The sequence below is a fragment of the Melanostigma gelatinosum genome (assembly GCF_949748355.1).
Source record: "Melanostigma gelatinosum genome assembly, chromosome: 20".
Taxonomy (NCBI): Eukaryota; Metazoa; Chordata; class Actinopteri; order Perciformes; family Zoarcidae; genus Melanostigma; species Melanostigma gelatinosum.
Window position 1 is genome coordinate 7,992,726 of NC_136653.1, and position 13,424 is coordinate 8,006,149.

General features: G+C 42.8%; 1 protein-coding gene across 4 annotated transcripts in view; it reads right to left on the reverse strand.

The window, feature by feature from the left end:
- Positions 1-172: 172 nt before the first annotated feature.
- The window catches only part of ccny (cyclin Y), a 33,185-nt gene continuing 19,933 nt past the window's right edge, over positions 173-13,424 (reverse strand). For 2 of the 4 annotated variants that reach the window (XM_079291633.1, XM_079291632.1), the window contains 9 exons: positions 13,212-13,246; positions 13,012-13,035; positions 12,175-12,275; positions 12,035-12,070; positions 11,567-11,624; positions 11,261-11,380; positions 8,717-8,883; positions 6,612-6,774; positions 173-3,967 (listed from right to left, as the gene is read on the reverse strand). In XM_079291633.1, coding sequence (XP_079147759.1) covers positions 3,851-3,967; positions 6,612-6,774; positions 8,717-8,883; positions 11,261-11,380; positions 11,567-11,624; positions 12,035-12,070; positions 12,175-12,275; positions 13,012-13,035; positions 13,212-13,246 — 821 coding nt within the window. In that variant the 3' untranslated portion in view covers positions 173-3,850. The remainder of the gene's footprint in view (positions 3,968-6,611; positions 6,775-8,716; positions 8,884-11,260; positions 11,381-11,566; positions 11,625-12,034; positions 12,071-12,174; positions 12,276-13,011; positions 13,036-13,211; positions 13,247-13,424) is intronic. The other 2 variants (XM_079291635.1, XM_079291634.1) reach the window with 1 other exon arrangement.

Below are 13,424 nucleotides of genomic sequence, written 5' to 3' on the forward strand. Positions count from 1 at the left end.
CAATACAGAACATATTGAAACATTGTGATGGCAGCGTGGAAAGCAAATGATAGCAGCGTGAGCGATGGTTTGAGATCTCGGGGTGAGCTTGTGCATTGGTCCTTCAGATCAAACAAGAGACACACGCTGGGTTTATTGCAAGGTTTTAAAGTTTAATTCTTGCACAGGTTTTTCTAAACATTGCTTCAGAGGAGGAGAATTGGGAGCAGTTTCTTTAAATCATGAAGAGAAAAGGACAGAACTGAGAGAGATCGGAGTTTGGCAAAAGAAACGGAATGGCTGACTCACCGAAAAGAAAATGACACACTGACAATAACAACCATGACAACAGAATACAGCAACATGTTGAAAATATCAATATCAATGAAAAAAGAAAAAAAAAAGGTCACAGCTACAGCAGATGACTGATGTTAGCAGGGGAAACCGTCACGATCAGCTGAATGAAGCTGAATGTGTGAAAATACAACAAATTGTCGTCAAAGAGAGGAAGAGAAATGAAGAGAAAACTCTCTGTAGAGTTCAGTGCACAAGGCCATGACACACACACCTAGTAGCCAGCCGACAGGACGCCACGGTCCCATGGTCCGTGATGCTGGAGGAAAGGACTCACCTAAGTGGACCACATGGCAGCAACACTTCCTTACTTGTGTGGGTCTACAGAACACCTGACCGGGCCGTATGCACACACACGCACACACACACACACACACACACACAATAAATAGGATATACAATCTTTGAATACCTCTAAGAGTTGGAACTCACAACAGCCACTCCAGCAACGGTACTTTCCCAAAGACAGTTTTGCACTTTTATTTTCCCCTCATCCCAAAGCACCGTGCAAAACAACAGTTCTCCGTCTCAACACCTTTTTGTTTTCTATACTTCATGTGCAGTGTGAGCTGGGTCGGAGCAACTCTTCATTTCTCCACCACTTTGGTACGGTTGTGTCTCTGCTCACGCCCCCGCTGCTCAGGGTTGGGACATCTCACTGACTGATTCTCTGGTAGCTTGACGTGAAAGTTGCCAATGAAATGCACGGAATAAGCTCCAGCAATTTTGCCCTTCATCTGATCTTTTGTTACGAAGATAAAATGCGTTAAAAGCCTGGAAATGTCACGTGATGATATTTTTAAATTATCTATTCAAGGATTTAGTGAAGCAAAGTGTGTGTACAGTTGATCTTGAGGCAAATAACCACTACTGTAAAGTTTATATCATAAAAGCATTATTTCACATTTATGAACCCATTCAGGCGTCAATAATTCAACTGGTTGATTTCATGGGTTTACCTTCTACTACATCCCTGGATTTAAGAAATGTCAAGACAGGAGCAAATCAGGAGGCGATGTCTTCATGGAGAAAAAAGAAAGTTCCAGATAAACGTTCAGAAAAGTCAATGTTACAACTGAATGCATAAATAAATAATATTGTTCGTTAAATACAAAATAAATTTGCTGTTACCTTCAATAAGTTTACAAAATAAACCCAAACTGTATTTATTATCTTTCACCAACTTTCCAAATATTTGGTCTTGGCACACATGTCATCATTTATCTACTCCTTATTTTCCATGTACTGCGCTGTATTGCAGAAAATAATGTTCATGTCCATGAATGTCTAGGGCATGTCATTTGTGTGTGTGTGTGTGTGTGTGTGTGTGTGTGTGTGTGTGTGAGAGAGAGATCAGTTGGGCAACTGAAGTTGCAACTTGCAGTACTGACACAAAGAAATCCCCTGCAGCCCAAAAAGCATTTCCCCCAAAGACCCCCATTCTAAAAGAGACGTCTGTAAAACTGTAAAATTGAAAATGACACGAGGAAAAGGAAGTGTTGCTCCGGGGACACAGGGAGTAGATACATGATTTAATGTGTGACAAGACCAAAACATGAGATGAGCTACAGTAGAGAAAGATAAAGAAGAATAAAAATAAATTACGTTTCACTGATTGAGGAAAAAAACAAACATTAAAAACTGATGGAAGTTGAAGGAAAACTATGAACTTTATAGCTCTCTTTTTACACTCCATTTAAATGATGTTATCATATTCATTGATGCATTGAGTTATACTGTGTTTCTGACATGTTTCTAATACGGGGCTCCATAAGAACACGTGGATCTGGTAATGCCTCTACAGAGCAGGGTAAGAAAAGAATCTTTCAAAAAGGACAACAAATAAAATAAAATAAGCCTGAATTGTTTCGTATTATTAAGTTACCATATACAGCATGTAGCACATAAAAAACAACTTGGCATTTTTCTGCTGTGTGGAAATAAACATTGTAACAAGAAAACTTAAGTGGTGTCTCCCGTTTAAATCTCAATACTTAATCTTTACTTGATTTGTCAAAAGGAACATCCAACATATTCAGCATCCCCCTCGTGTACAGTATGAACTGATCCAATAGAAGTATTCTATCATCATTCTTTCTCTAGTTTTACAGCATGATCTCAGTCTACAGATTCTGTATTTACACTGTACAGAGACAACTTAGCAAAACGTATACAATCCATCTTTTTTTGGAAGCAGTGTGTTTGAATGTGTCACTTAATGCTTTTTTTCTATCACTTGGGTTCCTCTCCAGAACAACCCTGAAAAATAATCATGCGTTTTAGTGGCTCCTAAATGTCGATATTCCACTTTGTGCTGTTTCTTTGTACGCTGGAAGAACCATACAAAATGTTAAAGAAATACTTCAGTTATTTGTTCTATTCCTGCAGTAGAAAGGGGGAGGGTGTTAAACTAGCTTATTACAGGCACCACAGGTCAGGGCGATGGCAGTGAATTAAGTACACCAGTTCTACAGTACGTCTCATGTCTGACTGAGAGTCGTGGACCGCTGTCCTCCGCTCAGTCTCCTCCCGAGTATGCACGCTTCATCCTATTTCATCACAACAACCGAGCAATGCATGAATATTGCTTGAAGTGAATGGCTGTGTCGGGAACGTTTGCTGGATGGTCCTCGCTGCGATGGTCCGAGTTGAGTTTTCCTGGTCCTGTCAGAGCGAAACACTGACTTGCTTTTTCAATGTTAGCCCTCCGAATGAGAGCTTCAATGAAAACGGATACGATGATATGCAGTCCGGTCGAATGCATCAAGTGTGCACTGAAGGTAACGGAGGAATGTACATGTCTTTCCCTTGTGTACGCTTGGATCTGCTCGCAAGAGGGTTCGCGCCGGATGGGGATGCAAAAAGAAGAGATGAACACCAACCAAATTTCCAAATGTGCCTGTCAAAAAAAAATCCTCTCATGCTTCAGCTCAGAAAGTGACTGAACCTGAAGATTAAAAGGAAAAGGAATGGACCACACGGCCTCCCTCAATCAACCGCACGAGCGAGTGGAAGAGGGAATTATGGAACGCTGTTGTCGCCTGCTTTCTCCACATTAAGCTTGTCCCAACTTCACAGTCTCTCATCTAGACTATATATATACACACACACACACACACACACACACACACACACACACACACACACACACACACACACACACACACACACACACACACACACACACACACACACACACACACACACACACACACACACACACACACATTGCCAGCTGTGTTTCTGTTCGGCCTCTTCTTCTGCAGTCGAGGTCGTCATTCCAACAACTTTCACTCACGCACTTCAGTTTGGTTCAGCTCAGCTCTGTTTGGTTCAGTGCAGGCAGCCAGTGGAACTTATTTTAACAACCAGAGAGGGTGCAATCACACTTGTATGGTGTGTGTGTGTGTGTGTACTGATCCACAGGACTGCTGCCCGCCTGGTTTGCCTGCTTACCAGGCAGAAACACAGTACAGTATGTCCGACAGGTCTGCCTCCGTGTTGCGGGCAGTCAGTGTTAGGAAATGATGGCTGGACACCACCGCACCACCGTCAGGTTGTCCGCGCTCACTGACCGCTTCTTCGTTTGTTTCCTCACGTCCTTGTATATGTCGTCACACAACCGCGAGATGGCCTGAAAAACAAACAAACAAACAAAAACACAGCAGAAATGAGACGGAGACGATGAGGCGCACGCTTTGGTGTATCCGGTGAAAAGATCAGAGCTCTTCTCGGGACTGTGTGGGCGAACTGGGCTGTCTCGTCAGTGTGGGACACCTTAGCCTGTTATCGTTTCCATTGGCCCATTGAGTTTTGTGACATTACATATATCCACCTAGATTCCACCTGACTAACGTCCAAACCACAAGGAACCATTTTATATCCATATATGTTCATATAATTAGACAGCAATAACCATCATCTGACAGAGGACCCTCTGCTTTCCGACAGGCTTCTAGGACTCTGTTTAGCTTTTTAAGTCGCATAGCGCTGACAGTTCTGCCGCACATTTGCACATGTGAACTAATAACATTAACAAATGTTTTACATTAACACAGCCTCATGCTGCGTTCACACCGGTCGCGTTGATTTTTTGACGCGCGTCGAGATTACATACAAAGTCTATGCACAGACGCGATGAGACTGGCGCGCCGCGATTTTGCGATCCCGCGGCGCGTTGGACGCGTTATTGCAGTGCGGTGGACGCGTTGGACGCCGCAAAATCGCCAAAGCGCGAGTTGAAATTTTTCAACTTCAGCGACATAATCACGTGACGCTGTGGCGCGATAGCCTATCAGCGTTGAGTTGCTGCCCCCGTCATCACTGGCTTCCTGCCGTTGTTGAATCAGGAAATAAATCCTGTAGCCGTCTGTGTTCACCCAGAGCGCTACGATACCTCATATCAATAGAGACCGGACCAAACTATGTGTATGCATGTGTGTGTGTAAACCATACGGTACAAACAATAAATAGACGCTGCCGTATTTACGTCTACGTGACGTTATTGAGTGCTGGTGGAGCTGCTACGATGTTAGCATAGCCTAGCACCGATCCATCAGAGCTCCATTGAGAAGACCAGTAACCTACAAATCGGTATCATTACGTAGTTATTTCGGAGTCCCTTTTTGTCGGAGAAGACAAGTACAAATCGGCATCATGATGTAGTTATTTCGGAGTCCCTTTTTGTCGGTTTATTGCCGTTGAATCACAGCCAAATCAGTTTATTTTGTGTTCCTACAGCTGTAGTAAACAGCGACCGGTGGCTTGCTAGACACAGTGAATACAGCTCGATACAATCCACGGAGCTCCTCTGAACAATATTATGAACCAGACATGACGGCGTTTGGCATTCCGATGTTTGAGGGACTTCCACAACACGTACAAAGCAGCAATTGTCCTTATTCCTTTCACGGTTGACAGCGGAAAGAAATGGCGGCCAGGTGAACGGCTTCCAGGACGATAAACCACGCCCCCTCTCCGGCGCTACGAGATTTTGCGGCGTTTGGTGTGAACACGACCGGCGGCGCGTTGGACGCTTTTTTGCAGTGCGTCAAAAAATCAACGCGACCGGTGTGAACGCAGCATCAGGCTACAAGAAATTGGGTTCAGATTGTAAGATTTCTTTTCTTTATATATATATATATATATATATATATATATATATATATATATATATATATATATATATATATATATATATATATATATATATATATATATAAGCCTGATATTATATCTATATTCAAGAAGTCTAGTAACGTCTCTGTGTAGTAAACTATCAAATCAAATAAAGAAAGTACACCAATTATATTTTAACAAATATTCTCATTTTTCAAATTTAACTGGATGGATTATAAATAATACATAGAAATACATGAATAAATGTTCTTCTCATTTCAAGTAAAATAACGGCTGGATTAAAGTATAAATTACGGAACACAATTCATTTTAGATCAATGATGTTCACTGAATTGCCCTGCAGTTTTAAATTCAGTTCATTCAGGGTGAAGTGAAAAAGCCACGATATTATATTTTTCTCATCTTCTAAAAAGAGAAAGTAGTGTTGGAAGAATTCACCTATGAGTCTGTCCAGTCAGAGTCTAATGACTCTGGTCTCTCTGGACATTTCTCTCTTTTGGAGATCGTCCTATGATTTGACTTTCACAACTCTCACTTCAACAGTCCTGCTCTGCTCTCTGTATCCTCGTCTCTCCCCGTATGTCACGGTGTGTGTACATCTCACTCAAGTCAGGAAACTTATCAGAATACCCATATTTGATTGGCTGAGCTGCATCACGTGATGTGATTCACACCGCATTGGTCAGTGTTTTTCCTGCACCGCTGAACAAGTGCCGTAAATGCTGGAAGAATTCAGCTGCATAAAAAATGCCCTTCAAAATAAAATCACAATATTCTTTTTTTTTTTTTTTTATGAAAACGGGTCCGCGACCCACTTTTGGGTCGCGACCCACCAGTTGAGAATCACTGGACTATAGGATGTTTGCTGGCTTTTATCCCACTGTTCTTGTCATCCTATTGTTGTTATGTATATGTATTGTCTCTTGTCTTTCAATTAAAAAAATTGATGAACAAATAAATAAAAAAATAAAATAAATTATAATAAATTTTAAAAATGCGTTAACGCGCGATAAAATAATTGTCAGCGTTAATTAATGAATGCATTAATGTGAAATTAACGCGTTAACTTGCCCAGCACGAATATATATATATATAAATCTGTTTCCAGTTGTTGTTTTTTGTGCTTGTGTGCTACTCACCTCTAGTTTCTGGGCCTTCTCCCTGCTGAGGGGTTCCAGGGGGAAGCTGAGGTTGTTGGCCTCAGCCATGGAGCGCAGGTCAAAGTAATACTTGGCGTAGACGCTGGACGGCACGTTGATGTTGAACTGCAGCAGCTCCAGAAACTGACGTTCCAGCTCATTCCTTTTTTCAGAGAGCGAGAGCGAGAGCGAGAGAGAGAGAGAGAGAGAGAGAGAGAGAGAATGTGTGATCAGATATTTAGCTCGGAACCAGAAACATTGAAACAGAACATTGAAACAGAGTTGAAATTGAATTGTCTGTCTACAAATAAACTCTGTACAGAGCGACTGAAGAGGAGACGGAGACTAACGAGGGGGTGTTACACCAATACACCTCCACCAAGTAAATCCCCAGTGCACCCACCAAACATGAGCCTCTCCTCGTACTGAAAAGGAGTGATATCGAAGCACAGGGCTGCGAGCATTACATGTGACCAAGAATATTGACCCCCCATCCTGAAAATGCTGTCAGTCATTGCCTCATGCTGCACAGCTCTGTGATCCCCGCTGACAGACGCTTTCGTCTGTTTATCTTTATTCACAGCCGATTCCTTTTTTCTTTCTCGCTGTACCCTGCACAAGAGGCACTATCCATCGCTCCTCCCTAGCCTCTGTTGCCCGCCCACGCACATTTACAGGCATGCAGCAACAGACGGGCTAAATTTAGCCTCCACTGTAGCCAAACTCTGCCTGATACCGCTGCTTCTGTTTCTATCCGGCCGTGGCTCTCATTCAGCTATTCTCATCCATTTCCCTTTTTTGTGTTTCTTCACTCCTCACTGTTCTTCCCAGACTACCCTGCAGTTATGTCACGGTCTAGCGTGTGCCTGTTGCGGATGGAGAGGGCGAGTTACCGAGCGTGGATTTAAAATAAATTGATCTTCCGAGGAAATCTGTGGTCAAGTCACCGTCCGGTAAATCGCCCCAAACAGGTGGATTAGAGTCATTGCTCTGTAAAATCTAAGCCCAAGGACAAGAATACACAGCCACCGGTGCAGAGGAGTGTGAGGGCAGCAGAGGTCAGAGGTCGCAGCAGTGACGGCACGTCTACAGCATCGTGTTTCACCCTTCAGAGAAAAAATCGATCCAGACGGATGTGGTCTGCAGGACAGCATGGTGGCTCAAGATGCTTCTTCCCTGTCTAACAGAGGAACAAACCAGCCATGTTTCAAGCTTGGTGACATGATGGAACCTGGATTTATACTCTTGCTTCATTGGGAAAGCTGCAAGAAAACCTGACAGAAACGGTTTCAGTCACTGCATGCTTTTTACAGGCCCGCATGCATTCATCTTGCTCTGACAAAGGGCAGACAGCATCCTCATACTTTATCATGAGGCGGAGTTGTATCTGACCGAGCCAACCTACTGTCTCACTGCTTTTTCTTTGGACCAATCCAAGAGCCACAACAGAAGACAGTTAGTCACATGTGTCACACAAACCGGGCAGAGGGATCTCCAGACCTCACAAACACGGACTACTCTCAGCATAGAAAGACCCTGAAGACAGTTCTAGTGGCTGAGACGCTGTACCATGTTAGGTCAACAGTCACAGTTTGATAATTAAGCAATTGGAATACGTATATGTATGTCAACAGAATATGTTTTGTGTACAACATTTTCAAGTGAAAATGCAATAATTCACTGGTTACAGTTTTTTTAAATGCTTTACAAAAAAAAAATTCTGACAGTGAACTACTTATCTGAGTTTTGGGCTGAACCAGCTTTGAAGTCAACTACTCAACTGTAGCCAATTTATTTTGGCTTGGCCTCAATAGGTCATGCAATGGAAAAGAAGAGTTGGCTATAAAAGCTATGTCTTATTACACAGGAATAATTAAACACATCTGCTGCCACCTTCACATCACAGACACATTCCTACGTTTGGTAATTATTGTCACGCGGAGGAAATAGAACTGGTTCAAAGCAACTTCAGAAACTAAATACTGTAAAGGAGCCGCCTGTATGTTAATAACCAGCTTCAACATTCAGCGTACCTCAGTCTACAGGCCTTTCACCTGTGTGTGCATTTCATACAGTATTTTGGGTGTGTTTTGGCAGCAACTCACATGTCCTCCACAGTGATGTCCTTGAGAATTTGGCAGTAGTCGACGTTCCAGACCGCCTGGTCGTCCCACACCTTGGATGCCAGAAGGATGGCTCCCAGCACGATGCGCTTCCAGTTAACAGGGCTGATGTCGATCTCGGCGTAGGTCAGGAGCCTCTCCAAATACACCTTGAACAAAGACAAGCGTCACAACATATTCATCTTTCAACAAACTAAATAATGAACATAACTGAGCTCCTTGAGGTCTTTTCTTCCATATGATGAATACGTTCTTCACAACATCTGACTGAAGCTTGTATTGATGTATTATCCATAAGCCTCGACTCTACCGGGAGTGCCTACGTTTATGTGCAGTTAGTTTGCTGCTCGTCTCCTGCCGACTCCTCCTCCAGGTAAAAAAACGAAACAATTCACAAGAACAAGATGGCAGAAGCTGATGAAATCCAGCCTCTCTGGAGCTCGCTCATTCAAATATCAAAACGCTCCATCTCTCTGCCTCTCTCCCCATTTCTCTCTCTCTTTTTTTCGGTAGCCAGTGAGCCCGCAGGCACCTGTTCCTCACAAGCTGGAATACTTGTATAATATCATTTTGTTAGAGAGTCGCTGTAAAGCTGCCGTGATCCGCGGCAAGGAGACGACTAAAGGTGTGGCTTGCTAATGGAAGCTACAGAACAGTATCCTGTCTGTAAAGTGTGTCAGCTTTTTACTTTAAATGTACATTTACCAATATGGAGTTTGTACTTTTATGTAGTAGTATTCATAAATACTGTAACTTCGTCTTGTTCTTTTTTTTTAGTGTTTACAGTACTTACAGGACTTTCTGAACATGTCATTTGCTTAAGTTTGTGACAGAAATGAGAGCCGGGCCACATGCTGGGAGATGTGGATGCAACGGCACAGAGAGGAAACTCTACAAAGAGGCACAACAAAGAACCCAAAGGCAAACAGTAGACCTGTGCAGCCACATTACACTCAAATGAATTCAGCAGAGGCCCCACGGTAGAATATCATCACGATACTCAAGTCACCATACTGTGGCATTGCGATATCAAACATTGCGAGCATTGCGATAAACTGGAGACTTAGAGCTAGTGTTAGCAAGACAAATGTCTCATAATTCACTCTCTAATATCTATTTCATATCGCTGTGAAAAAAAACTCCCTCGAACAACTGGACTTATTGTAGTTTTTCACCAAAACGACATTTTACAACACACAAAACAAACCAGCGCACACACACACACACGCGTGTTACATGACGGACGCAAGAGGAGATTCCATCTCGCACACAAACAACGCGGCTTTTTTAATATTTACGTGACTCTCACAGTGTTGTGTCTTTTTTGTGTTTGAATAATAATACTGCTCTGAATGTCACATCACATCTATTATTCATACCAATGGGGAACCAAAGCATGAAGCACTTGATTTAAAGTTGATGGTTGACTCATTGCTCAGCATGCCACCTTGAAACTCATGCAGTGTTCCACATGTAAACAACTAAGCAGTAAAACACTTCCTGCTGGGATAATTGACAATATACAGAACCAGTGATAATAGTATGCAGGTCTCTAATGTCTACAAGTGTGCTAAATGTTTCTGAACTAATAGTTTCTGTGTGACACGCCAATGAATGACCTCTTTGGGAATGTTAAGAGTTTGAGCTGTGGCTTCACATGTCACAAATTGCAACGTGTCCACAACGTCTCCTACTGGAAGTCTTGAACACGATCCGTCTTCCCGAAAGAGACTCCGCCTTCCCTTTCCTGTCCAATGACGTGATGATTGTGAAGGGAAGGAAGACTAAAGTTAGCCGTGTCAGCGAAGCTAACCGCATAACCACCAGCCATCGGCCCTATTCAATTACTGGTGGCATGCCAGACTTCACTCTGGGGGACTGGACGAGGCACGGGGGTCTTGGAAAAACAGCCAATTGAACAAGTTCAACTTATTCAGAACTGTACTGGCAGCCTTTGAACCAAAACAAGGAAGAGAGAGCTTATTCCCCTGGTTTTAGCTGCACTCTATTGGCCCCCAGTATCTTTTAGAGTAGGTTGTAAGGTCCTTTGACTTGTTTTGTAAAGCTCTTAATGGTTTGGGACCGGCCTACATTGTAGACTCTCTGATGTTTTCTAATCCTTCACAAGCTCTCGGATCTTCTACTGCTGGGTTTTTACATTATACATACAATACACACAATTAAGCGCAAAAGGAAATAGGCAGTGCAGCTTTCTTTTTCTTTTACAATGCTCCAAAATGATGGAATACCCTACGAAGAGCAGAACGAGTTGAAAACCTATTCATTTAATTTGGTAACAATAAATGTCATCCTTCTTATCTTTTGTTGTTATTCTTAATGTTTTTCTGTCTTTCACTCATATATTATTTTTTATACTTATTTATTGCCTTTTCTAGAAAAGAGTCGAAGCAAGGTAGTAGAAAGAGGACAGCGCATGAGACGACGGAGGGCAAAAAGAGAATCAGGAAGCAACACTCCCTCCTGGTGTCAGCACTGAAACACACACACACACATACACACACTTACCAAGGTGACAATGGCACACTCGGCGGTGAGCTGTGCAGCGCTGAACAGCGTCCTGACGAAGCGGTAGATCTGCTTCTGCTCGGGGTCGTGTTTTTCGTAATCCGGAGGAATTTCAGACTTCTAGAAGCAAAGACAACAAATGAAAATGAAAATGAGAGATTCTGTTCAACGGGCACTTGATGGGGTCGTTTGCCGAAATGGAAAACACGAGCTGCGAGCTCAATGTGTGGTTTGTCTTGCTTATGAGTGCCGACAGCTGCACACAGTATTCACATAATGGAAACGCATCTTCAGTTAAGGCCTTACCGTGAGCGGGTGCAGTTTCTCATCGAAAATTTCGACCAACATTCTTCCGTCGACATCCCTGGAATGACAAACAGATTAGGGAGTGCGATAGAAAAAAAAAAAGAAAAAAAAATCTCATGGCATGAGACTCATTTCTTTCTGAAATATGACGTCATCCTCTGGGATGTCACATTGTTCATGGGCATTTATCCGCACTTCAAAACGCAGAGCGTCATGGGATTCCTCCCGTTATCGCTACGGAGACAAGGAAAAGGACGTCTCTACACCCTTCTACAAGACCACAGCTTATTCCAGCTCACTCAGGCCTCAGATGGAGTCAGCCATCAGACAGAATGTCACGATATCAAAAGACTTTGACATTTCGACATGAGCTCTGAGGGCCATTTGTTCCTGTCCAGGTTTCATTTTTCTGCTAACCTGTGATGCTGATATTTGATGCGGGATTATGAAAAGGAGAGATGATCATACCTGTTCTTTATGTGGTAGTATATTGCCAGGGCTACGCTGTAAAGACAAACAAAATGAAAGCAATTAATTTCAAACTAAAAGCATGATAAGAGCTTGAACATTAGATTGTGAATCATTTCCTGTTAGGCACAAACAGTTACCATTTGATGGTGTATTTGAGGTTGGGCTGACTAACGGTGCTGTCGTCAAGGAATATGGTGGAGCATGAGCTGTACTTCCGTCTCACCGGGCCTGGATGATGCTGGAGTCCACACACACACACACACACACACACACACACACACACACACACACACACACACACACACACACACACACACACACACACACACACACACACACACACACACACACACACACACACACACACACACACACACACACACACACACACACACACACACACACACACACACACACACACACACACACACAGAGAGTCAATATCTATGTCAGTCCTACTCGGACCGTGAACAGACAAGGAAAGTAGAGCACCTGTAAGCCCACAAACGAATGCTCTCTGTGATCTGTCAGCGTGTCACATGGTCTCATGCGGGAATGGCATTCATGGTGGAGTGCATCTTCAGAGAACTTTTAATACGCTCATTTGCTCCTGGCACATACTGAACCAGAGCTTTATCGTGTCAATTGGATTATTCCTTTATTTTATTTATATATTTTTTTTGCTCAAAATCAAAATAAATGTTATTCTTTTCAAGATAAACACACTGATTCATCAGTAAAATATTACAAATTGCTGACCTCTGGGCTGAAGGAGTGATGGCCGAAGATGAACTCCACCATAATGTGACGATGTTGTTGTTGCCACATCTAAATAATGACATGGAACTGCATCTTTCAGCTCATAACACACACACACGTGACTACGACTAACAGTGGAACCTGTGTGGTTTGAAGAGGGATGGTCAATGATAAAAGGGTCGGGTTATTTTAAAGGGTCATTTTGAGGACTTTACCTTGTTCTCCGAAATGTGTGTGAACTTGCAAGAAATACAAGACAATAAAAATCACCATTTGCACCACAATTATATCCACAATTGAATTTTCACTTCCAGATAATTGACAGTTGAATGACACAGTCGTCTTCAGCCTTTGAGTAAGATACACGACTGCCGTTTTAATGCATCACACACACAATGTCCCTTCTCTTACTTACATGGTTGATGTAAAGGCTCTTCCGTTTCTCTCGAACTGAAAAGGGAAGACGAGAGAACAGGCGTCAGGCAGCAACACACACAAACGCTCGAGCTCAGTGTGAGTGCAGTACACAACCCTCACAGACAGGGAGCAGCATTTATCCAGGGTTTATAAGTTCCCTGTCACTATAGCTGTGTTTGAATATGCGGGAATGAGTGTGAGCTGATCCATT